Genomic DNA, 26,503 nt, shown 5'->3' with positions numbered 1-26,503 from the left:
AACTGGCTAATGCTATAACCCACTGCTCTACTAAGGCCATCATGGAGACAGGCTCTATAGCTAACTGGCTAATGCTAACCCACTGCTCTGCTATCATGGAGACAGGCTATATAGCTAACTGGCTAATGCTAACTCACTGCTCTGCTATCATGGAGACAGGCTCTATAGCTAACTGGCTAATGCTAACCCACTGCTCTGCTATCATGGAGACAGGCTCTATAGCTAACTGGCTAATGCTAACCCACTGCTCTGCTATCATGGAGACAGGCTCTATAGCTAACTGGCTAATGCTAACCCACTGCTCTGCTATCATGGAGACAGGCTCTATAGCTAACTGGCTAATGCTAACCCACTGCTCTGCTATCATGGAGACAGGCTCTATAGCTAACTGGCTAATGCTAACCCACTGCTCTACTATCATGGAGACAGGCTATATAGCTAACTGGCTAATGCTAACCCACTGCTCTACTAAGGCTATTTGTATTTTTACATTTTTATTTAACTTTTATTTAACGAGGCAAGTCAGTTAAGAACAATTTCTTATTTACAATGACGGCCTGAACAATGGGTTAACTGCCTTGTTCAGGGGCAGAACGACAGATTTTGTACCTTGTCAGCTCGGGGATTTGAACTTGCAACCTTCCGGTTACTAGTCCAATGCTCTAACCACTAGGCTACCCTGCCGCCCCAGACATAACACAACACTACATAAAGAAGCAAGGGTGCTGTGGGATTATTTAATGCTAACTCACTTTGAAGAGGTAGGGTTTCAGACGCTTTGGTAAGATAGACAGGGACTCTGCTGTCCTAGCATCAGGGGAAGATGGACTCTGCTGTCCGAGCATCAGGGGGAAGATGGACAGGGTCTCTGCTCCTAGCATCAGGGAGAAGATGGAACAGGGTCTCTGCTGTCCTAGCATCAGGGGGGAAGATGGACAGGGACTCTGCTGTCCTAGCATCAGGGGAAGATGGGCAGGGACTCTGTTGTCCTAGCATCAGGGGGAAGATGGACAGGGTCTCTGCTGTCCTAGCATCAGGGGAAGATGGACAGGGACTCTGCTAATCCTAACCAGGGACTCTGCTGTCCTAACATCAGGGGGAAGATGGACAGGGTCTCTGCTGTCCTAGCATCAGGGGAAGATGGACAGGGTCTCTGCTGTCCTAGCATCAGGGGAAGATGGACAGGGACTCTGCTGTCCTGGCATCAGGGGAAGCTGGTTCCACCATTGGGGTACCAGGACAGAGAAGAGCTTGGACTGGGCTGATGGAGCTGCCTCCTGTAGGGGTGGTAGGACAGAGAAGAGCTTGGACTGGGCTGAGCGGGCTGCCACTCCTGTAGGGGTGGTAGGACAGAGAAGAGCTTGGACTGGGCTGAGCGGGAGCTGCCCTCCTGTAGGGGTGGTAGGACAGAGAAGAGCTTGGACTGGGCTGAGCGGGAGCTGCCTCCTGTAGGGGTGGTAGGACAGAGAAGAGCTTGGACTGGGCTGAGCAGGAGCTGCCTCCTGTAGGGGTGGGAGGGCCAAGAGACCAGAGGTGGCAGAACCCACTGCTCAGGTTGGGGTGTAGAGGTGGAGCCTGAAGGAGGGAGGGCCAAGAGACCAGAGGTGGCAGAACGGAGTGCTCAGGTTGGGGTGTAGAGGTGGAGCCTGAAGGAGGGAGGGCCAAGAGACCAGAGGTGGCAGAACGGAGTGCTCAGGTTGGGGTGTAGAGTTGGAGCCTGAAGGAGGGAGGGCCAAGAGACCAGAGGTGGCAGAACGGGGTGCTCAGGTTGGGGTGTAGAGGTGGAGCCTGAAGGAGGGAGGGCCAAGAGACCAGAGGTGGCAGAACGGAGTGCTCAGGTTGGGGTGTAGAGTTGGAGCCTGAAGGAGGGAGGGTCAGATCCCCATGCTGCTTTGTAGTGAAGCACCATGGTGTTGTAGTGGATGTGAACTTCGACTGGAAGCCTGTGGCATTGTGGGTAAATTGCAGGGGTTTGATGACAAAGCGGGGACTTGAACTGAAAGCCTGTGGCATTGTGGGTAAATTGCAGGGGTTTGATGACAAAGCGGGGACTTGGACTGGAAGCCTGTGGCATTGTGGGTAAATTGCAGGGGTTTGATGACAAAGCGGGGACTTGGACTGGAAGCCTGTGGCATTGTGGGTAAATTGCAGGAGTTTGATGACAAAGCGGGGACTTGGACTGAAGCCTGTGGCATTGTGGGTAAATTGCAGGGTTTGATGACAAAGCGAGGACTTGGACTGGAAGCCTGAAAGCCTTTGATGACAAAGGGAAACATTGTGGGTGGGTAAATTGCAGGGTTTGATGACAAAGCGGGACTTGGACTGAAAGCCTGTGGCATTGTGGGTAAATTGCAGGGGTTTGATGACAAAGCGGGAAGAGCAGCCAACGGTGAGTTGAGAGTTGTCACCTGGGACGCTAACGCTAGTTGTTGCTGAATCTGTCGTTTGCCACAGTCATCAATATTAATTAGGAATATGTAAATATGAACGTCATGACATCACTACTTAGTTTGGGGTTGTGATGGCAACCAGTCGTTTAAAGGATCGTGGGATTTACTACGTGTCGAATAATATTTTGTATTTGTCACGTGCTCATTTACAACCGGACTGTACAGTGAAATGCTTACTTTACAAGCCTTCTACCCACAATGCAACAGTGAAGAGGCGACTCCGGGATGCTGGACTTTCGAGGCAGAGTTGCAAAGAAAAAGCCATATCTCAGACTGGCCAATATAAAAACATATTTAAGAGTTGGCAAAAGAACACAGACACTGGACAGAGGAACAGCTACCCTGCTTTTCTTCTGGGGGTCCTGTAACATTAAGGAAGTTCTATACAATAAAAAATATGACATTTCATTACATAACACTTTTGAACAGCGAGGAACATGAACCTCTCGACCTGCTTCACTACAGCCTCGTCGATGTAAACGAGGGGGGCGTGTTCAGACCTCCATTTCCTGTAGTCCACGATTTAGCTCCTTAGTCTTGCTGACGTTGAGGGAGAGAGGTTGTTGTCCCTGGCACCACACTTGCCAGGTCTTTGACCTCCTCCCTATTGGCTGTCTTCATCGTTGACGGTGTTCAGGCCTACCATTCGTTGTGTGGTCGGGAAACTTAATGATGGTGCTTTGGTCACGTAGTTGTGGGTGAGCAGGGGAGTACAGTAGTTGGGGGGGGATAACCGTAGTCGTGGGTGAGCAGGGGGGGGTACAGGAGGGGACAAAGCCTGGTGGTGAACGCTGAGCTGGGTCCTCTATGCTTGGTCACGTAGTCGTGGGTGAGCAGGGGGGTACAGGAGGGGACAAAGCCTGGTGGTGAACGCTGAGCTGGGTCCTCTATGCTTGGTCACATTTACATTTACATTTAAGTCATTTAGCAGACGCTCTTATCCAGAGCGACTTACAAATTGGTGCGTTCACCTTATGACATCCAGTGGAGCAGCCACTTCACAATAGTGCATCTAAATCTTTTAAGGGGGGGTGAGAAGGATTACTTTATCCTATCCTAGGTATTCCTTAAAGAGGTGGGGTTTCAGGTGTCTCCGGAAGGTGGTGATTGACTCCGCTGTCCTGGCGTCGTGAGGGAAGTTTGTTCCACCATTGGGGGCCAGAGCAGCGAACAGTTTTGACTGGGCTGAGCGGGAACTGTACTTCCTCAGTGGTAGGGAGGCGAGCAGGCCAGAGGTGGATGAACGCAGTGCCCTTGTTTGGGTGTAGGGCCTGATCAGAGCCTGGAGGTACTGAGGTGCCGTTCTCCTCACAGCTCCGTAGGCAAGCACCATGGTCTTGTAGCGGATGCGAGCTTCAACTGGAAGCCAGTGGAGAGAGCGGAGGAGCGGGGTGACGTGAGAGAACTTGGGAAGGTTGAACACCAGACGGGCTGCGGCGTTCTGGATGAGTTGTAGGGGTTTAATGGCACAGGCAGGGAGCCCAGCCAACAGCGAGTTGCAGTAATCCAGACGGGAGATGACAAGTGCCTGGATTAGGACCTGCGCCGCTTCCTGTGTGAGGCAGGGTCGTACTCTGCGGATGTTGTAGAGCATGAACCTACAGGAACGGGCCACCGCCTTGATGTTAGTTGAGGACGACAGGGTGTTGTCCAGGATCACGCCAAGGTTCTTAGCGCTCTGGGAGGAGGACACAGTGGAGTTGTCAACCGTGATGGCGAGATCATAGAACGGGCAGTCCTTACCCGGGAGGAAGAGCAGCTCCGTCTTGCCGAGGTTCAGCTTGAGGTGGTGATCCGTCATCCACACTGATATGTCTGCCAGACATGCAGAGATGCGATTCGCCACCTGGTCATCAGAAGGGGGAAAGGAGAAGATTAATTGTGTGTCGTCTGCATAGCAATGATAGGAGAGACCATGTGAGGTTATGACAGAGCCAAGTGACTTAGTGTATAGCGAGAATAGGAGAGGGCCTAGAACAGAGCCCTGGGGGACACCAGTGGTGAGAGCACGTGGTGAGGAGACGGATTCTCGCCACGCCACCTGGTAGGAGCGACCTGTCAGGTAGGACGCAATCCAAGCGTGGGCCGCGCATGAGATGCCCAACTCGGAGAGGGTGGAGAGGAGGATCTGATGGTTCACAGTATCGAAGGCAGCCGATAGGTCTAGAAGGATGAGAGCAGAGGAGAGAGAGTTAGCTTTAGCAGTGCGGAGCGCCTCCGTGATACAGAGAAGAGCAGTCTCAGTTGAATGACTAGTCTTGAAACCTGACTGATTTGGATCAAGAAGGTCATTCTGAGAGAGATAGCGGGAGAGCTGGCCAAGGACGGCACGTTCAAGGGTTTTGGAGAGAAAAGAAAGAAGGGATACTGGTCTGTAGTTGTTGACATCGGAGGGATCGAGTGTAGGTTTTTTCAGAAGGGGTGCAACTCTCGCTCTCTTGAAGACGGAAGGGACGTAGCCAGCGGTCAGGGATGAGTTGATGAGCGAGGTGAGGTAAGGGAGAAGGTCTCCGGAAATGGTCTGGAGAAGAGAGGAGGGGATAGGGTCAAGCGGGCAGGTTGTTGGGCGGCCGGCCGTCAAAGACGCAAGAATTCATCTGGAGAGAGAGGGAGAAAGAGGTCAGAGCACAGGGTAGGGCAGTGTGAGCAGAACTAGCGGTGTCGTTTGACTTAGCAAACGAGGATCGGATGTCGTCGACCTTCTTTTCAAAATGGTTGACGAAGTCATCTGCAGAGAGGGAGGAGGAGGGGGAGGGGGAGGAGGATTCAGGAGGGAGGAGAAGGTGGCAAAGAGCTTCCTAGGGTTAGAGGCAGATGCTTGGAATTTAGAGTGGTAGAAAGTGGCTTTAGCAGCAGCGACAGAAGAGGAAAATGTAGAGAGGAGGGAGTGAAAGGATGCCAGGTCTGCAGGGAGGCGAGTTTTCCTCCATTTCCGCTCGGCTGCCCGGAGCACTGTTCTGTGAGCTCGCAATGAGTCGTCGAGCCACGGAGCGGGAGGGGAGGACCGAGCCGGCCTGGAGGATAGGGGACATAGAGAGTCAAAGGATGCAGAAAGGAGGAGAGGAGGGTTGAGGAGGCAGAATCAGGAGATAGGTTGGAGAAGGTTTGAGCAGAGGGAAGAGATGAGAGGAGAGAGAGAGTAGCGGGAGAGAGAGCGAAGGTTGGGACGGCGCGATACCATCCGAGTAGGGGCAGTGTGGGAAGTGTTGGATGAGAGCGAGAGGGAAAAGGATACAAGGTAGTGGTCGGAGACTTGGAGGGAGTTGCAATGAGGTTAGTGGAAGAACAGCATCTAGTAAAGATGAGGTCGAGCGTATTGCCTGCCTTGTGAGTAGGGGGGGAAGGTGAGAGGGAGAGGTCAAAAGAGGAGAGGAGTGGAAAGAAGGAGGCAGAGAGGAATGAGTCAAAGGTAGACGTGGGGGAGGTTAAAGTCGCCCAGAACTGTGAGAGGTGAGCCGTCCCTCAGGAAAGGAGCTTATCAAGGCATCAAGCTCATTGATGAACTCTCCGAGGGAACCTGGAGGGCGATAAATGATAAGGATGTTAAGCTTGAAAGGGCTGGTAACTGTGACAGCATGGAATTCAAAGGAGGCGATAGACAGATGGGTAAGGGGAGAAAGAGAGAATGACCACTTGGGAGAGATGAGGATCCCGGTGCCACCACCCCGCTGACCAGAAGCTCTCGGGGTGTGCGAGAACACGTGGGCGGACGAAGAGAGAGCAGTAGGAGTAGCAGTGTTATCTGTGGTGATCCATGTTTCCGTCAGTGCCAAGAAGTCGAGGGACTGGAGGGAGGCATAGGCTGAGATGAACTCTGCCTTGTTGGCCGCAGATCGGCAGTTCCAGAGGCTACCGGAGACCTGGAACTCCACGTGGGTCGTGCGCTGGGACCACCAGATTAGGGTGGCAATCACGCGGTGGAGCGTTTGTATGGTCTGTGCAGAGAGGAGAGAACAGGGATAGACAGACACATAGTTGACAGGCTACAGAAGAGGCTACGCTAATGCAAAGGAGATTGTAATGACAAGTGGACTACACGTCTCGAATGTTCAGAAAGTTGAGCTTACGTAGCAAGAATCTTATTGACTAAAATGATTAAAAATGATACAGTACTGCTGAAGTAGGCTAGCTGGCAGTGGCTGCGTTGTTGACTTTGTAGGCTAGCTGGCAGTGGCTGCGTTGTTGATTCGGGGGGCTAGCTGGCTAGCTAGCAGTGTTGATTACGTTACGTTGCGTTAAAGAACGACAATAGCTGGCTAGGTAACCTAGAAAATCGCTCTAGACTACACAATTATCTTTGAAGAAATTGCTAGCTATGTAGATTATCAAACAAATCAAACCGTTGTACTGTAATGAAATGAAATGAAAATGTGATACTACTGTGGAGCAGACCGAATGCGACCGGTGTTGAGTTCTAATCGGTAGACGTTGGCTAGCTGTTGGCTAGTAGCAGTGTCTCCTACGTTGAGGACGACAAATAGCTGGCTAGCTAACCCTCGAAATTAAGATAATCACTCTAAAACTACACACTCTAAACTACACAATTATCTTGGGGTATGAAGACAGCAAAGACAACTATGTGAGCTAGCTAACACTACACTAATCAAGTCGTTGAGCAGGGGGGTACAGGGTAATAGTTTCTGGTGGTGCTGCTATTCTTATGCTAAAATGATTAAAAATGATACAGTACTGCTGAAGTAGGCTAGGGCAGTGGAGGGTTGACAAAGCCTGCTGTGGCTTTGTTGATTCAGGGGCTAGCTGGCTAGCTAGCAGTGTTGATTACGTTACGTGTTCGTTAAAAGAACGACAATAGCTGGCTAGGTAACCTAGAAAATCGCTTTGGGACTACACAAGCTAAGAAGAAATTGCTAAGATTAGACAAATCAAACCGTTGTACTATAATGAAATGTAATGAAATGTAATGAAAAGTTATACTACCTGCAGACCGAAGTGCAGACCGAAGTGCGGATGCGACTGCTCGCTCCAACCCGGAAGTAGGAAAAAAAGTAGTCGTGGGTGAGCAGGGGGGTACAGGAGGGGACAAAGCCTGGTGGTGAACGCTGAGCTGGGTCCTCTATGCTTGGTCATGTAGTCAAGTGGGTGAGCAGGGGGTACAGGAGGGACAAAGCCTGGTGGTGAACGCTGAGCTGGGTCCTCTATGCTTGGTCACGTATTCGTGGGTGAGCAGGGGGGTACAGGAGGGGACAAAGCCTGGTGGTGAACGCTGAGCTGGGTCCTCTATGCTTGGTCACGTAGTCGTGGGTGAGCAGGGTGGTACAGGAGGGGACAAAGCCTGGTGGTGAACGCTGAGCTGGGTCCTCTATGCTTGGTCATGTAGTCGTGGGTGAGCAGGGGGGTACAGGAGGGGACAAAGCCTGGTGGTGAACGCTGAGCTGGGTCCTCTATGCTTGGTCACGTAGTCGTGGGTGAGCAGGGGGGTACAGGAGGGGACAAAGCCTGGTGGTGAACGCTGAGCTGGGTCCTCTATGCTTGGTCATGTAGTCGTGGGTGAGCAGGGGGGTACAGGAGGGGACAAAGCCTGGTGTTCAACGCTGAGCTGTCGTCAATGGACAGCATTCTCACGTAGGTGTTCCTTTTGCGGGATTTCTTTTAAGCGTCTGGATTAGTGTCCAGACTGCAGCTTTGGGCCTCCCGGTTGGTGCAGTGAGACTCTGGGTTCGAGCCCAGGCTCTGTCGCAGCCGGCCGCGACCGGGAGGTCCGTGAGGCGACGCACAATTAGCCTCGTCCAGGTTAGGGAGGGTTTGGCCGGTAGGGATATCCTTGTCTCATCGCACACTAGCGACTCCTGTGGCAAGCCGGGCGCAGTGCACGCAAGGGGCACGGTGGTTCCTCTGACACATTGGTGCGGCTGGCTTCCGGGTTGGATGGGCGCTGTGTTAAGAAGCAGTGCGGCTTGGTTGGGTTGTGTTTCGGAGGACGCATGGCTTTCGACCTTCGTCTCTCCCGAGCCCGTACGGGAGTTGTAGCGATGAGACGAGATAGTAGCTACTAAAATAATTGGATACCGAGAAAACGGGATAAAAAATCATTTTAAAATCTGCAGTTTCCAACTACAATAGTCAATAACAACATTAACGATGTATTTCTGATCAATTTCATGTTATTTTAATGGACAAAAAAAAACGAAATTGGGGACCACGAAACAGAGCCGTTTTAGCTCAGTGCGGACGTTGCCTGTAATCCATGGTTTCTGGTTGGGATATGTACGTACGGTCACTGTGGGGACGACGACATCGATGCACTTCTTCTTAATGAAACTGAGTGTGTCCCCCAGATGTCCTTCAGCATGTTGAGCCGGTGGAGATGCTGTTACTAGGCAACCACGCAGTCAGGGACGGATCACACTTCTGCTGCTGCTGCCTCTCTCTCTGTCTCTCTCTCTCTCTCTCTCTCTCTCTCTCTCTCTCTCTGTCTCTCTCTCTCTTCTCTCTCTTCTCTCTCTCTCTCTCTCTCTCTCTCTCTCTCTCTCTTTTCTCTCTCTCTCTCTCTCTCTCTCTCTCTCTCTCTCTTTCTCTCTCTCTCTCTCTCTCTGTCTCTGTCTCTCTCTTTCTCTCTCTCTCTCGCTCTCTGTCTCTCTCTGTCTCTCTCTCTCTCTCTTCTCTCTTCTCTCTGTCTCTCTCTCTCTCTTCTCTTTCTTCTCTCTGTCTCTCTCTCTGTCTCTCTCTCTCTCTCTCTCTCTCTCTCTTCTCTTTCTTCTCTCTCTCCCTCTCTCTCTCTGTCTGTCTCTCTGTCTGTCTCTCTCTCTCGCTCACACACACACACACACACACCCAGTCACTCCCAGAGCCACAGCTAGGCAGTGTTTGAGGCAGCCTCTGCAGTGGTAGTGGCAGTAGCTAAATGCTGCTGTCTGTTGCAGTGGCTCGGGAACACTTGGTTTAGGACAACTCCCTTTTTAAAACATTCTACTGGTTCTACTTTGCAACCCAGCCGTGAACTAGTTAGGAAGAGATTTCCTCTCTCCTCTCCCTCTCCTTTCTCACCTCTCCTCCCCTCATCTCCTTTCCTCTCACCTCCCCACCTCTCCTCCCCTCATCTCCTTTCCTCTCGCCTCCCCTCCCATTGCCTCTCCCTCCTCCTCACCTCTCCCCGTCCCTCTCCTCCCCTTCCCTCCTCCTCCTCACCTCTCCCGTCCCTCTCCTCCCCTTCCCTCTCCTCCTCACCTCTCCCGTCCCCTATCCTCCTCACCTCTCTCCTTCCCTCTCCTCCTCACCTCTCCCCTCCCTCTCCTCCTCACCTCTCCCCCCCCTCTCCTCCCTTCCTTCTCTCCTCCCCTTCCCTTCTCCTCCTATCCTCCTCCTCTCCCTCCCCTCTCCTCCTCACCTCTCCCTCCCCTCTCCTCCTCACCTCTTCCCGTCCCCTATCCTCCTCACCTCTCCCCGTCCCTATCCTCCTCCTCCTCTCCTCCCTCCCTTCCCTTCCCTCTCCTCCTCACCTCTCCCTTCCCTCTCCTCCTCACCTCCCCTTCCCTCTCCTCCTCACCTCTCCTCCTCACCTCTCCCGTCCCCTATCCTCCTCACCTCTCCTCTCCCCTATCCTCCTCACCTCTCCCCTCCCCTCTCCTCCTCACTCCTCCTCACCTCTCCCCTCCTCACCCTCTCCTCCCTCTCCCCTCCCCTCTCCTCCTCCTTTCCATTATTTCTACAGTCTCAAGTCTCACTATTGTGTCCTGGATGTTGGATGTTGTAACCTGTGTTTTGATTGAGACGAGGGGAGGAGAACATGTGACCATCTCTCCTCCTCACCTCTCCTCCTTTCCTCTCCCCTCCCCTCTCCTCCTCCTTTCCTCTCCCCTCCCCTTCCCTTCCCTCTCCTCCTCACCTCTCCCCTCATTTAGGGGGGGGGGGGTAACCTAAACCTTGGATGCTACGTTACTGTTTTTACCAAATCTCTCCCCTCTCCCCCTCTCTCCAGGAGAGCTGCAGGAAGTGCCGTGTCCAGTGGAAGGAGCATGCTGGGAAGTCATGTGACCAGGTCATGGAACGAGATGAGATACGCATGAGGGTGGCCTTGTAAGTTACTGACCAGAGAGAGAGGGGTCCTTGCTATCTCTCCCTCATATGTTAATATGGTCCATGCAGGTGGCCTTGTAAGTGCCTGACCAGAGAGAGAGGGGTCCTTGCTATCTCTCCCTCATATGGTCCATGCAGGTGGCCTTGTAAGTGCCTGACCAGAGAGACAGGGGTCCTTGCTAACTCCCTCATATGTTAATATGGTCCATGCAGGTGGCCTTGTAAGTGCCTGACCAGAGAGAGAGGGGTCCTTGCTATCTCTCCCTCATATGTTAATATGGTCCATGCAGGTGGCCTTGTAAGTGCCTGACCAGAGAGAGAGGGGTCCTTGCTATCTCTCCCTCATATGTTAATATGGTCCATGCAGGTGGCCTTGTAAGTGCCTGACCAGAGAGAGAGGGGTCCTTGCTATCTCTCCCTCATATGGTAATATGAGCCAACACGACTGAAACCTACTGTAGTCCCACCCCCCAAGTCATCTAATATGACTGTAAAGCTGATCTTATTGGCCAACCACGACTGAAACCTACTGTAGTCCCGCCCCCCAAGTCATCTAATATGACTGTAAAGCTGATCTTATTGGTCCAACCAGACTGAAACCTACTGTAGTCCTGACCCCAAGTCATCTGATATGACTGTAAAGCTGATCTTATTGGCCAACCACGACTGAGACCTACTGTAGTCCCGCCCCCCAAGTCATCTAATATGACTGTAAAGCTGATCTTATTGGCCAACCACGACTGAAACCTACTGTAGTCCCGCCCCCCAAGTCATCTAATATGACTGTAAAGCTGATCTTATTGGCCAACCACGACTGAGACCTACTGTAGTCCCGCCCCCCAAGTCACCTGATATGACTGTAAAGCTGATCTTATTGGCCAACCACGACTGAAACCTACTGTAGTCCCACCCCCCCAAGTCACCTGATATGACTGTAAAGCTGATCTTATTGGCCAACCACGACTGAAATCTACTGTAGTCCCGCCCCTCAAGTCATCTGATATGACTGTAAAGCTGATCTTATTGGCCAACCACGACTGAAATCTACTGTAGTCCCACCCCCCAAGTCATCTGATATGACTGTAAAGCTGATCTTATTGGCCAACCACGACTGTCCATCTCAATAGGCTACTTGTGTTTGGTAACAATCTAATCTACTCTCTGGGCTGTGATTGGTCACAGGGGCCGACCTAGTGACATAGCAGCTGTGTCGTCTGGACAATGACCTTGTTGACTCTCTGGGCTGTGATTGGTCACAGGGGCCGACCTAGTGACATAGCAGCTGTGTCGTCTGGCCAATGACCTTGTTGACCTCTCTTGGCTGTGATTGGTCACAGGGCCGACCTAGTGACATACCAGCTGTGTCGTCTGTACAATGACCTTGTTGACTCTCTGGGCTGTGATTGGTCACAGGGGCGACCTAGTGACGTACCAGCTGTGTCGTCTGGACAATGACCTTGTTGACTCTCTGGGCTGTGATTGGTCACAGGGGCCGACCTAGTGACATAGCAGCTGTGTCAGTCTGTACAATGACCTTGTTGACCTCTCTTGGCTGTGATTGGTCACAGGGCCGACCCTAGTGACATACCAGCTGTGTCGTCTGGACAATGACCTTGTTGACTCTCTGGGCTGTGATTGGTCACAGGGCCGACCTAGTGACATAGCAGCTGTGTCGTCTGTACAATGACCTTGTTGACCTCTCTTGGCTGTGATTGGTCACAGGGCCGACCTAGTGACATACCAGCTGTGTCGTCTGGACAATGACCTTGTTGACTCTCTGGGCTGTGATTGGTCACAGGGGCCGACCTAGTGACCTACCAGCTGTGTCGTCTGGACAATGACCTTGTTGACTCTCTGGGCTGTGATTGGTCACAGGGGCCGACCTAGTGACATAGCAGCTGTGTCGTCTGTACAATGACCTTGTTGACCTCTCTTGGCTGTGATTGGTCACAGGGCCGACCTAGTGACATAGCAGCTGTGTCCCGTCTGTACAATGACCTTGTTGACCTCTCTTGGCTGTGATTGGTCACAGGGCCGACCTAGTGACATACCAGCTGTCGTCTGGACAATGACCTTGTTGACTCTCTGGGCTGTGATTGGTCACAGGGGCCGACCTAGTGACATAGCAGCTGTGTCGTCTGGACAATGACCTTGTTGACCTCTCTGGGCTGTGATTGGTCACAGGGCCGACCTAGTGAGGTACCAGCTGTGTCGTCTGGACAATGACCTTGTTGACCTCTCTTGGCTGTGATTGGTCACAGGGCCGACCTAGTGACATACCAGCTGTGTCGTCTGGACAATGACCTTGTTGACTCTCTGGGCTGTGATTGGTCACAGGGGCCGACCTAGTGACGTACCAGCTGTGTCGTCTGTACAGTGACCTTGTTGACTCTCTGGGCTGTGATTGGTCACAGGGCCGACCTAGTGACATAGCAGCTGTGTCTGTACAATGACCTTGTTGACTCTCTGGGCTGTGATTGGTCACAGGGCCGACCTAGTGACATAGCAGCTGTGTCGTCTGTACAATGACCTTGTTGACTCTCTGGGCTGTGATTGGTCACAGGGGCCGACCTAGTGACATACCAGCTGTGTCGTCTGGACAATGACCTTGTTGACTCTCTGGGCTGTGATTGGTCACAGGGGCCGACCTAGTGACATACCAGCTGTGTCGTCTGTACAATGACCTTGTTGACTCTCTGGGCTGTGATTGGTCACAGGGGCCGACCTAGTGACATACCAGCTGTGTCGTCTGGACAATGACCTTGTTGACCTCTCTTGGCTGTGATTGGTCACAGGGCCGACCTAGTGACATACCAGCTGTGTCGTCTGTACAATGACCTTGTTGACTCTCTGGGCTGTGATTGGTCACAGGGCCGACCTAGTGACATATCAGCTGTGTCGTCTGTACAATGACCTCGTTGACTCTCTGGGCTGTGATTGGTCACAGGGGCCGACCTAGTGACATACCAGCTGTGTCGTCTGGACAATGACCTTGTTGACTCTCTTGGCTGTGATTGGTCACAGGGCCGACCTAGGTGTCGTCTGTACAATGACCTTGTTGACTCTCTGGGCTGTGATTGGTCACAGGGGCCGACCTAGTGACATACCAGCTGTGTCGTCTGGACAATGACCTTGTTGACTCTCTGGGCTGTGATTGGTCACAGGGCCGACCTAGTGACATTGCAGCTGTGTCGTCTGTACAATGACCTCGTTGACTCTCTGGGCTGTGATTGGTCACAGGGGCCGACCTAGTGACATACCAGCTGTGTCGTCTGTACAATGACCTTGTTGACCTCTCTGGGCTGTGATTGGTCACAGGGCCGACCTAGTGACATACCAGCTGTGTCGTCTGGACAATGACCTTGTTGACTCTCTGGGCTGTGATTGGTCACAGGGGCGACCTAGTGACGTACCAGCTGTGTCGTCTGGACAATGACCTTGTTGACCTCTCTTGGCTGTGATTGGTCACAGGGCCGACCTAGTGACGTACCAGCTGTGTCGTCTGTACAATGACCTTGTTGACCTCTCTTGGCTGTGATTGGTCACAGGGCCGACCTAGTGACATACCAGCTGTGTCGTCTGGACAATGACCTTGTTGACTCTCTGGGCTGTGATTGGTCACAGGGGCGACCTAGTGACGTACCAGCTGTGTCGTCTGGACAATGACCTTGTTGACCTCTCTGGGCTGTGATTGGTCACAGGGCCGACCTAGTGACGTACCAGCTGTGTCGTCTGGACAATGACCTTGTTGACCTCTCTTGGCTGTGATTGGTCACAGGGCCGACCTAGTGACATACCAGCTGTGTCGTCTGTACAATGACCTTGTTGACTCTCTGGGCTGTGATTGGTCACAGGGGCCGACCTAGTGACGTACCAGCTGTGTCGTCTGTACAATGACCTTGTTGACCTCTCTTGGCTGTGATTGGTCACAGGGCCGACCTAGGTGTCGTCTGTACAATGACCTTGTTGACTCTCTGGGCTGTGATTGGTCACAGGGGCCGACCTAGTGACATACCAGCTGTGTCGTCTGTACAATGACCTTGTTGACCTCTCTGGGCTGTGATTGGTCACAGGGCCGACCTAGTGACATACCAGCTGTGTCGTCTGTACAATGACCTTGTTGACTCTGGGCTGTGATTGGTCACAGGGGCCGACAGTGACATACCAGCTGTGTCAGTCTGTACAATGACCTTGTTGACCTCTCTGGGCTGTGATTGGTCACAGGGCCGACCTGTGACATAGCAGCTGTGTCACTGTACAATGACCTCGTTGACTCTCTGGGCTGTGATTGGTCACAGGGGCCGACCTAGTGACATAGCAGCTGTGTCGTCTGGACAATGACCTTGTTGACTCTCTGGGCTGTGATTGGTCACAGGGGCCGACCTAGTGACATACCAGCTGTGTCGTCTGGACAATGACCTTGTTGACTCTCTGGGCTGTGATTGGTCACAGGGGCCGACCTAGTGACATACCAGCTGTGTCGTCTGGACAATGACCTTGTTGACTCTCTTGGCTGTGATTGGTCACAGGGCCGACCTAGTGACATAGCAGCTAGGTCGTCTGTACAATGACCTTGTTGACTCTCTTGGCTGTGATTGGTCACAGGGGCCGACCTAGTGACATACCAGCTGTGTCGTCTGTACAATGACCTTGTTGACTCTCTGGGCTGTGATTGGTCACAGGGGCCGACCTAGTGACGTACCAGCTGTGTCGTCTGTACAATGACCTCGTTGACTCTCTGGGCTGTGATTGGTCACAGGGCCGACCTAGTGACATATCAGCTGTGTCGTCTGTACAATGACCTCGTTGACTCTCTGGGCTGTGATTGGTCACAGGGGCCGACCTAGTGACATACCAGCTGTGTCGTCTGGACAATGACCTTGTTGACTCTGGGCTGTGATTGGTCACAGGGCCGACCTAGTGACATATCAGCTGTAATCGTCTGTACAATGACCTCGTTGACTCTCTGGGCTGTGATTGGTCACAGGGGCCCCCTAGTGACATACCAGCTGTGTCGTCTGGACAATGACCTTGTTGACTCTCTTGGCTGTGATTGGTCACAGGGCCGACCTAGTGACATAGCAGCTAGGTCGTCTGTACAATGACCTTGTTGACCTCTCTTGGCTGTGATTGGTCACAGGGCCGACCTAGGTGTCGTCTGTACAATGACCTTGTTGACTCTCTGGGCTGTGATTGGTCACAGGGGCCGACCTAGTGACATACCAGCTGTGTCGTCTGTACAATGACCTTGTTGACTCTCTGGGCTGTGATTGGTCACAGGGGCCGACCTAGTGACATACCAGCTGTGTCGTCTGTACAATGACCTTGTTGACCTCTCTGGGCTGTGATTGGTCACAGGGCCGACCTAGTGACATAGCAGCTGTGTCGTCTGTACAATGACCTCGTTGACTCTCTGGGCTGTGATTGGTCACAGGGCCGACCTAGTGACATACCAGCTGTGTCGTCTGTACAATGACCTTGTTGACCTCTCTGGGCTGTGATTGGTCACAGGGCCGACCTAGTGACATACCAGCTGTGTCGTCTGTACAATGACCTTGTTGACTCTCTGGGCTGTGATTGGTCACAGGGGCCGACCTAGTGACATACCAGCTGTGTCGTCTGGACAATGACCTTGTTGACTCTCTGGGCTGTGATTGGTCACAGGGGCCGACCTAGTGACGTACCAGCTGTGTCGTCTGTACAATGACCTCGTTGACTCTCTGGGCTGTGATTGGTCACAGGGCCGACCTAGTGACATATCAGCTGTGTCGTCTGTACAATGACCTCGTTGACTCTCTGGGCTGTGATTGGTCACAGGGCCGACCTAGTGACATACCAGCTGTGTCGTCTGGACAATGACCTTGTTGACTCTCTTGGCTGTGATTGGTCACAGGGCCGACCTAGTGACATAGCAGCTGTGTCGTCTGGACAATGACCTTGTTGACTCTCTGGGCTGTGATTGGTCACAGGGGCCGACCTAGTGACATAGCAGCTAGGTCGTCTGTACAATGACCTTGTTGACTCTCTTGGCTGTGATTGGTCACAGGGGCCGACCTAGTGACGTACCAGCTGTGTCGTCTGTACAATGACCTTGTTGACTCTCTGGGCTGTGATTGGTCACAGGGGCCGACCTAGTGACATACCAGCTGTGTCGTCTGTACAATGACCTTGTTGACTCTCTGGGCTGTGATTGGTCACAGGGGCCGACCTAGTGACATACCAGCTGTGTCGTCTGGACAATGACCTTGTTGACTCTCTGGGCTGTGATTGGTCATGAGTGTTTCTAAATGGACGAACTCGGTTGGTTCTGTTTCGTTCATAGTGAATTACCCCCCAGGTGTTCGTGCGGGCATGGAGCTAAACCCTGCTCTGTGTCCTGTTCCTCTCACAACAGAGAGGGTACTGGGTAAACAGCTCTGTTTCCCGGATGACTGGGCAGGAAGTTTAGCAGGCGGGTGCTTCCTGTCTCTCCACACACACACACACACACATACACACACACACACACACATACACGCACACACACACACACACACTCTAAAACACACAGTGTTAATACACTCACTACAAACACACTTACCATACACGTCCAGTACTTCCTGTTGTTGCTGTCCACAGCTCCTCAGACTTCCTGCAGCTGACAGACAGGAAGTGGCCTGCCAGAACCATCAGATCTGACTATTCAGGGCACTAACTAACTAACTAGGGTCCTAACTGGGGCACTAACTGGGGCACTAACTGTGGTCCTAACTAGGGCACTAACTAGGGTCCCAACTAGGGTCCTAACTCCTCTCTATCCCCTACAGTGAGGAGCGGATGACAGCAGCTCGGGTCAGGAAGTGTGTGAAGTGTGGAACAGGTCTGGTGTTGGGCGCTAACTAGGGTCCTAACTAGGGTCCTAACTAGGGTCCTAACCAGGGTCCTAACTCCTCTCTATCCCCTACAGTGTGGAACAGGTCTGGTGTTGGGCCCTAACTAGGGTCCTAACTAGGGTCCCAACTAGGGTCCTAACTCCTCTCTATCCCCTACAGTGTGGAACAGGTCTGGTGTTGGGCCCTAACTAGGGTCCTAACTAGGGTCCCAACTCCTCTCTATCCCCTACAGTGTGGAACAGGTCTGGTGTTGGGCCCTAACTAGGGTCCTAACTAGGGTCCCAACTAGGGTCCTAACTCCTCTCTATCCCCTACAGTGAGGAGCGGATGACAGCAGCTCGGGTCAGGAAGTGTGTGAAGTGTGGAACAGGTCTGGTGAAGTCTGAGGGATGCAACAGGATGTGGTGTCGTTGTGGAAGCTACATGTGTTACCTGTGCCGAGAGCCAATCAGTGGATACAACCACTTCTGTCAGCACGCCCGGTCCCCTGGCGCCCCCTGTAGACACTGCCGCAAGTGTTCCCTCTGGACGGACCCCACGGTGAGCACACACACACACACACACACACACACCACAGTAACACACACACACCCACAGACCCCACGGTGAGTACACACACACACACACACACACACACACAGACCCCACGGTGAGCACACACACACACATAGACACCACGGTGAGCACACACACACACAGACCCCACGGTGAGCACACACACACACACACACACACACACACACACACACACACACACACCAGACCCCACGGTGAGCACACACACACACACACACACAGACCCCACGGTGAGCACACACACACACACACACACACACACCCCACAGACCCCACGGTGAGCACACACACACACACACACACACACACACACACACAGACCCCACTGTGAGCACACACACACACACACACACACACACAGACCCCACGGTGAGCACACACACACACACACACACACACAGACCCCACTGTGAACCCTACCTATTATATACAGTATAATTCATAAAGTATTCAGACCAATTGACTTTTTCCACATTAAAGCCTTATTCTACAATAGATTAAAACCACAATGACATCCCAATACCCCATAATGACATCACAATACCCCATAATGACATCACAATACCCCATAATGACATCACAATACCCCATAATGACATCACAATACCCATAATGACATCCCAATACCCCATAATGACATCACAATACCCCATAATGACATCCCAATACCCCATCACAATACCCCATAATGACATCACAATACCCCATACATCCCCCCACAATGACATCACAATACCCCATAATGACATCACAATACCCCATAATGACATCCCAATACCCCATAATGACATCACAATTACCCCACAATGACATCACAATACCCCATAATGACATCACAATTACCCCACAATGACATCACAATACCCCATAATGACATCACAAGACCCCACAATGACATCACAAGACCCCATAATGACATCACAATACCCCATAATGACATCACAATACCCCATAATGACATCACAATACCCCATAATGACGAAGCAAAAAAGAGTTTTTATACATTTTTGCACATTTATTAAAGATAAAAAACAGATCTTATTTACACAAGTATTCAGACCTTTTGCTATGAGACTCGAAATTGAGCTCAGCTGCATCCTGTTCCCATTGATCCTCCTTGAGTCTGTCCTTGAGTTGCCCAGCCAGAGCCCGATCGAACATCTCTGGAGAGACCTGAAAATAGCTGTACAGCGACGCTCCTCATCCAACCTGACAGAGCTTGAGAGGATCTGCAGAGAAGAATGGGAGAAACTCCCCGAATACAGGTGTACCAGGTTTATAGCGTCATACCCAAGAAGACTAGAGGCTGTAATCGCTGCCAAAGGTGCTTCAACAAAGTACTGAGTAAAGGGTCTGAATACTAATGTCAATGTGATGTTTCAAATTTTTATTTGTTAAACATTTGGAAAAAACTCTTACCCTGTTTTTGGTTTGTCATTATGGGATATTGTGATGTCATTATGGGGTATTGTGATGGCATTATGGGATATTGTGATGTCATTATGGGGTATTGTGATGGCATTATGGGGTATTGTGATGTCATTATGGGGTATTGTGTGTAGAATGAAAACATATTTAATCCGTCGGTGCAAAATAAATTTAGAAATCTATATTATTCAATTATTGCACCCACACTGCTCGCACACATGCCAACCAGCGTCTGCGTTGCCAAGGGCTAAAATAGAAGTCAGTTCTATTTCTGACACAGATCTCGCTGCCAGTCCTGCCTCTCCCATCTCCTCATTGGTTTATAGAAGCAGGTACCCACGTGCCATCTCCTCATTGGTTTATAGAAGCAGGTACCCACATGCCATCTCCTCATTGGTTTATAGAAGCAGGTACCCACGTGACATCTCCTCATTGGCTTATAGAAGCAGGTACCCACGTGACATCTCCTCATTGGCTTATAGAAGCAGGTACCCACGTGACATCTCCTCATTGGTTTATAGAAGCAGGTACCCACGTGACATCTCCTCATTGGCTTATAGAAGCAGGTACCCACGTGACATCTCCTCATTGGTTTATAGAAGCAGGTACCCACGTGCCATCTCCTCATTGGTTTATAGAAGCAGGTACCCACGTGACATCTCCTCATTGGTTATAACCACGTGGGTGACTGAAAGACGAACAAGGTCGGTGGCGATAATGCACCTAATTTATTAAATTTGCCAGTCGCAATATAACGTCCAGAGAAGAAGCCTAGAAACGATTCGGTTGACCGTTTTTATGTGTGGTTTAATTGTCGGAGTAGAGGACCTTGCGCTTTTCAGGTAAAATAACACCTCCATGATTATGTTCCAGGACAAATTAGCTAGCAACAGCAAGCTAACTAAATAGGATACCCCCAGTGTTCCAAACCTCTCCTCAGGGACCCCCAGCTGTTCCAAACCTCTCCTCAGGGACCCCCAGCCATTCCAAACCTTTCCTCGGGGACCCCCAGCCATTCCAAACCTCTCCTCGGGGACCCCCAGCCATTCCAAACCTCTCCTCAGGGGACACCCAGCCATTCCAAACCTCTCCTCAGGGACCCCCAGCCGTTCCAAACCTCTTCTTGGGGACCCCCAGTGTTCCAAACCTCTCCTCGGGGACCCCCAGCCATTCCAAACCTCTCCTCGGGGACCCCCAGCCATTCCAAACCTCTCCTCAGGGACCCCCAGCCTTTCCAAACCTCTCCTCGGGGACCCCCAGCCATTCCAAACCTCTCCTCAGGGACCCCCAGCCGTTCCAAACCTCTTCTTGGGGACCCCCAGTGTTCCAAACCTCTCCTCGGGGACCCCAGCCGTTCCAAACCTCTCCTCGGGGACCCCCAGCCGTTCCAAACCTCTCCTCGGGGACCCCCAGCCGTTCCAAACCTCTCCTCGGGGACCCCCAGCCGTTCCAAACCTCTCCTTGGGGACCCCCAGCCGTTCCAAACCTCTCCTCTGGGACCCCCAGTGTTCCAAACCTCTCCTTGGGGACCCCCAGTGTTCCAAACCTCTCCTCGGGGACCCCCAGCCGTTCCAAACCTCTCCTCAGGGACCCCCAGCCGTTCCAAACCTCTCCTCGGGGACCCCCAGCCGTTCCAAACCTCTCCTCGGGGACCCCCAGCCGTTCCAAACCTCTCCTTGGGGACCCCCAACCGTTCCAAACCTCTCCTTGGGGACCCCCAGCCGTTCCAAACCTCTCCTTGGGGACCCCCAACCGTTCCAAACCTCTCCTTGGGGACCCCCAGCCGTTCCAAACCTCTCCTCGGGGACCCCCAACCATTGCAAACCAACAAAGAGCTAACGCGCTAGCCATTCCAAACCAATAAAGAGCTAACACGCTAGCCATTCCAAACCAACAAAGAGCTAACGCGCTAGCCATTCCAAACCAACAAAGAGCTAACGCGCTAGCCATTCCAAACCAACAAAGAGCTAACGCGCTAGCCAAGCAAGGCGTTCTTGGCCAACACCTAATTATAATAATATAATATGGCTTTCAGCAGATGCTTTTATCCAAAGCGACTTAGTCATGCGTTTTGCGTATGGGTGGTTCCCGGGAATCGAACCCACTACCCTGCCGTTGCTAGCACCATGCTCTACCAGCTGAGCTTACAGGGGACCAGCTAATGTGTGTGTCTCTCTACCAGCTGAGCAGAGGACCAGCTAATGTGTGTGTGTCTCTCTACCAGCTGAGCTGACAGGGGACCAGCTAATGTGTGTGTGTCTCTCTACCAGCTGAGCAGGGGACCAGCTAATGTGTGTGTGTCTCTACCAGCTGAGCTGACAGGGGACCAGCTAATGTGTGTGTGTCTCTACCAGCTGAGCAGAGGACCAGCTAATGTGTGTGTGTCTCTACCAGCTGAGCTGACAGGGGACCAGCTAATGTGTGTGTCTCTCTACCAGCTGAGCAGGGGACCAGCTAATGTGTGTGTGTCTCTACCAGCTGAGCTGACAGGGGACCAGCTAATGTGTGTGTCTCTCTACCAGCTGAGCAGAGGACCAGCTAATGTGTGTGTGTCTCTCTACCAGCTGAGCTGACAGGGGACCAGCTAATGTGTGTGTGTCTCTACCAGCTGACAGAGGACCAGCTAATGTGTGTGTGTGTCTCTACCAGCTGAGCAGAGGACCAGCTAATGTGTGTGTGTCTCTCTACCAGCTGACCAGCTAATGTGTGTGTCTCTACCAGCTGAGCTGAGGACCAGCTAATGTGTGTGTGTCTCTACCAGCTGAGCTGACAGGGGACCAGCTAATGTGTGTGTGTCTCTCTACCAGCTGAGCAGGGGACCAGCTAATGTGTGTGTCTCTCTACCAGCTGAGCAGAGGACCAGCTAATGTGTGTGTGTCTCTCTACCAGCTGAGCAGGGGACCAGCTAATGTGTGTGTGTGTCTCTACCAGCTGAGCTGACAGAGGACCAGCTAATGTGTGTGTGTGTGTCTCTACCAGCTGAGCTGACAGAGGACCAGCTAATGTGTGTGTGTCTCCCTACAGCAAGATGACGAGCGCATCATTCAGGACATTCAGAAAGAGGGCGAGAAAGAGCTCAACAAGAAGAACGCAGGTCAGTGTGTTTCTTTATAAATCCTGATGCTGTAATACTTCAGGAACTATGGGTAATCTACTAACAGCCATCACCCTGATGCTGTAATACTGTCCTTCAGGAACTATGGGTAATCTACTAACAGCTATCACCCTGACTATCATCCTGATGCTGTAATACTGTCCTTCAGGAACTATGGGTAATCTACTAACAGCCATCACCCTGACTATCATCCTGACTAACAGCTATCACCCTGACTATCACCCTGACTAACAGCTATCACCCTGACTATCACCCTGACTAACTGCTATCACCCTGACTATCCCCCTGACTAACAGCTATCACCCTGACTATCCCCCTGACTAACAGCTGTAATACTGTCCTTCAGGAACTATGGGTAATCTACTAACAGCCATCACCCTGACTATCCCCCTGACTAACAGCTATCACCCTGACTATCCCCCTGACTAACAGCTGTAATACTGTCCTTCAGGAACTATGGGTAATCTACTAACAGCCATCACCCTGACTAACAGCCATCACCCTGACTATCACCCTGATGCTGTAATACTGTCCTTCAGGAACTATGGGTAATCTACTAACAGCCATCACCCTGACTATCACCCTGATGCTGTAATACTGTCCTTCAGGAACTATGGGTAATCTACTAACAGCCATCACCCTGACTATCACCCTGATGCTGTAATACTGTCCTTCAGGAACTATGGGTAATCTACTAACAGCCATCACCCTGATGCTGTAATACTGTCCTTCAGGAACTATGGGTAATCTACTAACAGCTATCACCCTGACTATCACCCTGATGCTGTAATACTGTCCTTCAGGAACTATGGGTAATCTACTAACAGCCATCACCCTGACTATCACCCTGATGCTGTAATACTGTCCTTCAGGAACTATGGGTAATCTACTAACAGCCATCACCTGACTATCACCCTGATGCTGTAATACTGTCCTTCAGGAACTATGGGTAATCTACTAACAGCTATCACCTGACTATCACCCTGATGCTGTAATACTGTCCTTCAGGAACTATGGGTAATCTACTAACAGCCATCACCCTGACTATCATCCTGATGCTGTAATACTGTCCTTCAGGAACTATGGGTAATCTACTAACAGCTATCACCCTGACTATCCCCCTGACTAACAGCTATCACCCTGACTATCACCCTGATGCTGTAATACTGTCCTTCAGGAACTATGGGTAATCTACTAACAGCCATCACCCTGACTATCACCCTGGCTATCACCCTGGCTATCACCCTGGCTATCACCCTGGCTATCACCCTGGCTAACACCTGGCTATCACCCTGACTATCACCCTGGCTATCACCCTGGCTAACAGCTATCACCCTGGCTATCACCCTGACTATCACCCTGGCTATCACCCTGGCTATCACCCTGACTATCACCCTGGCTATCACCCTGGCTATCACCCTGACTATCACCCTGACTATCACCCTGGCTAACAGCTATCACCCTGGCTATCACCCTGACTAACACCCTGGCTATCACCCTGACTATCACCCTGGCTATCACCCTGACTATCACCCTGGCTATCACCCTGGCTAACAGCTATCACCCTGGCTATCACCCTGACTAACACCCTGACTAACTGCTATCACCCTGACTATCACCCTGACTAACTGCTATCACCCTGACTATCACCCTGACTAACTGCTATCACCCTGACTATCACCCTGACTAACTGCTATCACCCTGACTATCACCCTGACTAACTGCTATCACCCTGACTAACTGCTATCACCCTGACTATCACCCTGACTAACTGCTATCACCCTGACTATCACCCTGACTAACTGCTATCCCCCTGACTATCACCCTGACTAACTGCTATCACCCTGACTATCCCCCTGACTAACAGCTATCACCCTGACTATCCCCCTGACTAACAGCTATCACCCTGACTATCCCCCTGACTAACAGCTATCACCCTGACTATCACCCTGACTAACAGCTATCACCCTGACTAACTGCTATCCCCCTGACTAACTGCTATCACCCTGACTAACTGCTATCACCCTGACTAACTGCTATCACCCTGACTAACTGCTATCACCCTGACTAACTGCTATCACCCTGACTAACTGCTATCACCCTGACTAACTGCTATCACCCTGACTATCACCCTGACTAACAGCTATCACCCTGACTATCGTCCTGACCATCACCCTGACTAACTGACATTTCTCTCTCTCTCTCTCAGAGACTTCAGGGAAGAGAGTGGGCCCGCCCCCGGAACCTGTGGTGGTTGCTAGCGACCTCGAGCAGCCCCCTCCGCAGGCGGTGCGACGCCCTTATTGGTCCCTCCTCGTGTCATTCTGCCTCATCGCCAGCCCTTGCCCCCGCCCCCTGTGCCCCGCTCCTCCACCTGCCCCCTCAGGAACCACCCCCCTCAACCAGGTCAACAACAACCTGAACAATGTGAGACGTCAACATGCCCATGCACTATGGACCACCCCCTCGCTACTACAGACACCTATAACCCCCTCCTCTACTACAGACACCTATAACCCTCCTCCTCTACTACAGACACCTATAACCCCCCCCTCTACTACAGACACCTATAACCCCCCTCCTCTACTACAGACACCTATAACCCCCTCCTCCTCTACTACAGACACCTATAACCTCCTCCTCCTCTACTAACACCTATAACCCCTCCTCCTCCTCTACTACAGACACCTATAACCCCTCCTCCTCCTCTACTACCACCTATAACCTCTCCTCTACTACAGACACCTATAACCCCTCCTCCTCCTCTACTACAGACACCTATAACCCTCCTCCTCCTCTACTACAGACACCTATAACCCTCCTCCTCCTCTACTACAGACACCTATAACCCTCCTCCTCTACTACAGACACCTATAACCCTCCTCCTCTCTACTACAGACACCTATAACCCTCCTCCTCCTCTACTACAGACACCTATAACCCTCCTCCTCCTCAGACACTATAACTACAGACACCTATAACCCTCCTCCTCCTCTACTACAGACACCTATAACCCTCCTCCTCCTCTACTACAGACACCTATAACCCCCCTCCTCCTCTACTACAGACACCTATAACCCTCCTCCTCCTCTACTACAGACACCTATAACCCTCCTCCTCCTCTACTACAGACACCTATAACCCCTCCTCCTCCTCTACTACAGACACCTATAACCCTCCTCTCCTCTACTACAGACACCTATAACCCTCCTCCTCCTCTACTACAGACACCTATAACCCTCCTCCTCCTCTACTACAGACACCTATAACCCTCCTCTCCTCTACTACAGACACCTATAACCCCCTATCCTCTACTACAGACACTATAACCCCCTCCTCCTCTACTACAGACACCTATAACCCTCCTCCTCCTCTACTACAGACACCTATAACCCTCCTCCTCCTCTACTACAGACACCTATAACCCTCCTCCTCCTCTACTACAGACACCTATAACCCTCCTCCTCCTCTACTACAGACACCTATAACCCTCCTCCTCTCTACTACAGACACCTATAACCCTCCTCCTCCTCTCTACTACAGACACCTATAACCCTCCTCCTCTACTACAGACACCTATAACCCCTCCTCCTCTACTACAGACACCTATAACCCTCCTCCTCCTCTACTACAGACACCTATAACCCCCTCCTCCTCTACTACAGACACCTATAACCCTCTCCTCTCTACTACAGACACCTATAACCCTCCTCCTCCTCTACTACAGACACCTATAACCCCCTCCTCCTCTACTACAGACACCTATAACCCTCCTCCTCCTCTACTACAGACACCTATAACCCTCCTCCTCCTCTACTACAGACACCTATAACCCTCCTCCTCTACTACAGACACCTATAACCCTCCTCCTCCTCCTCTACTACAGACACCTATAACCCTCCTCCTCCTCTACTACAGACACCTATAACCCTCCTCCTCCTCTACTACAGACACCTATAACCCTCCTCCTCCTCTACTACAGACACCTATAACCCCCTCCTCCTCCTCTACTACAGACACCTATAACC

At 51.7% G+C, this 26,503-nt stretch overlaps 1 protein-coding gene across 1 annotated transcript in view; it reads left to right on the top strand.

Annotated features, from left to right (window-relative positions):
- Window positions 1–26,503, top strand: part of LOC135564924 (E3 ubiquitin-protein ligase RNF216-like) — a 94,567-nt gene that overhangs the window by 49,859 nt on the left and 18,205 nt on the right. The window contains exons 11-14 of the mRNA XM_065011006.1: window positions 10,387–10,484; window positions 17,674–17,896; window positions 22,385–22,454; window positions 24,685–24,902. Of these exons, the coding sequence (XP_064867078.1) occupies window positions 10,387–10,484; window positions 17,674–17,896; window positions 22,385–22,454; window positions 24,685–24,902 (609 nt within the window). The remainder of the gene's footprint in view (window positions 1–10,386; window positions 10,485–17,673; window positions 17,897–22,384; window positions 22,455–24,684; window positions 24,903–26,503) is intronic.

Source organism: Oncorhynchus nerka, linkage group LG26 (genome assembly GCF_034236695.1).
Source record: "Oncorhynchus nerka isolate Pitt River linkage group LG26, Oner_Uvic_2.0, whole genome shotgun sequence".
NCBI classification, from domain to species: Eukaryota; Metazoa; Chordata; class Actinopteri; order Salmoniformes; family Salmonidae; genus Oncorhynchus; species Oncorhynchus nerka.
The sequence above is the reverse complement of the archived record's forward strand: the minus strand, read 5'-3'. Positions and strand labels throughout refer to the sequence as shown.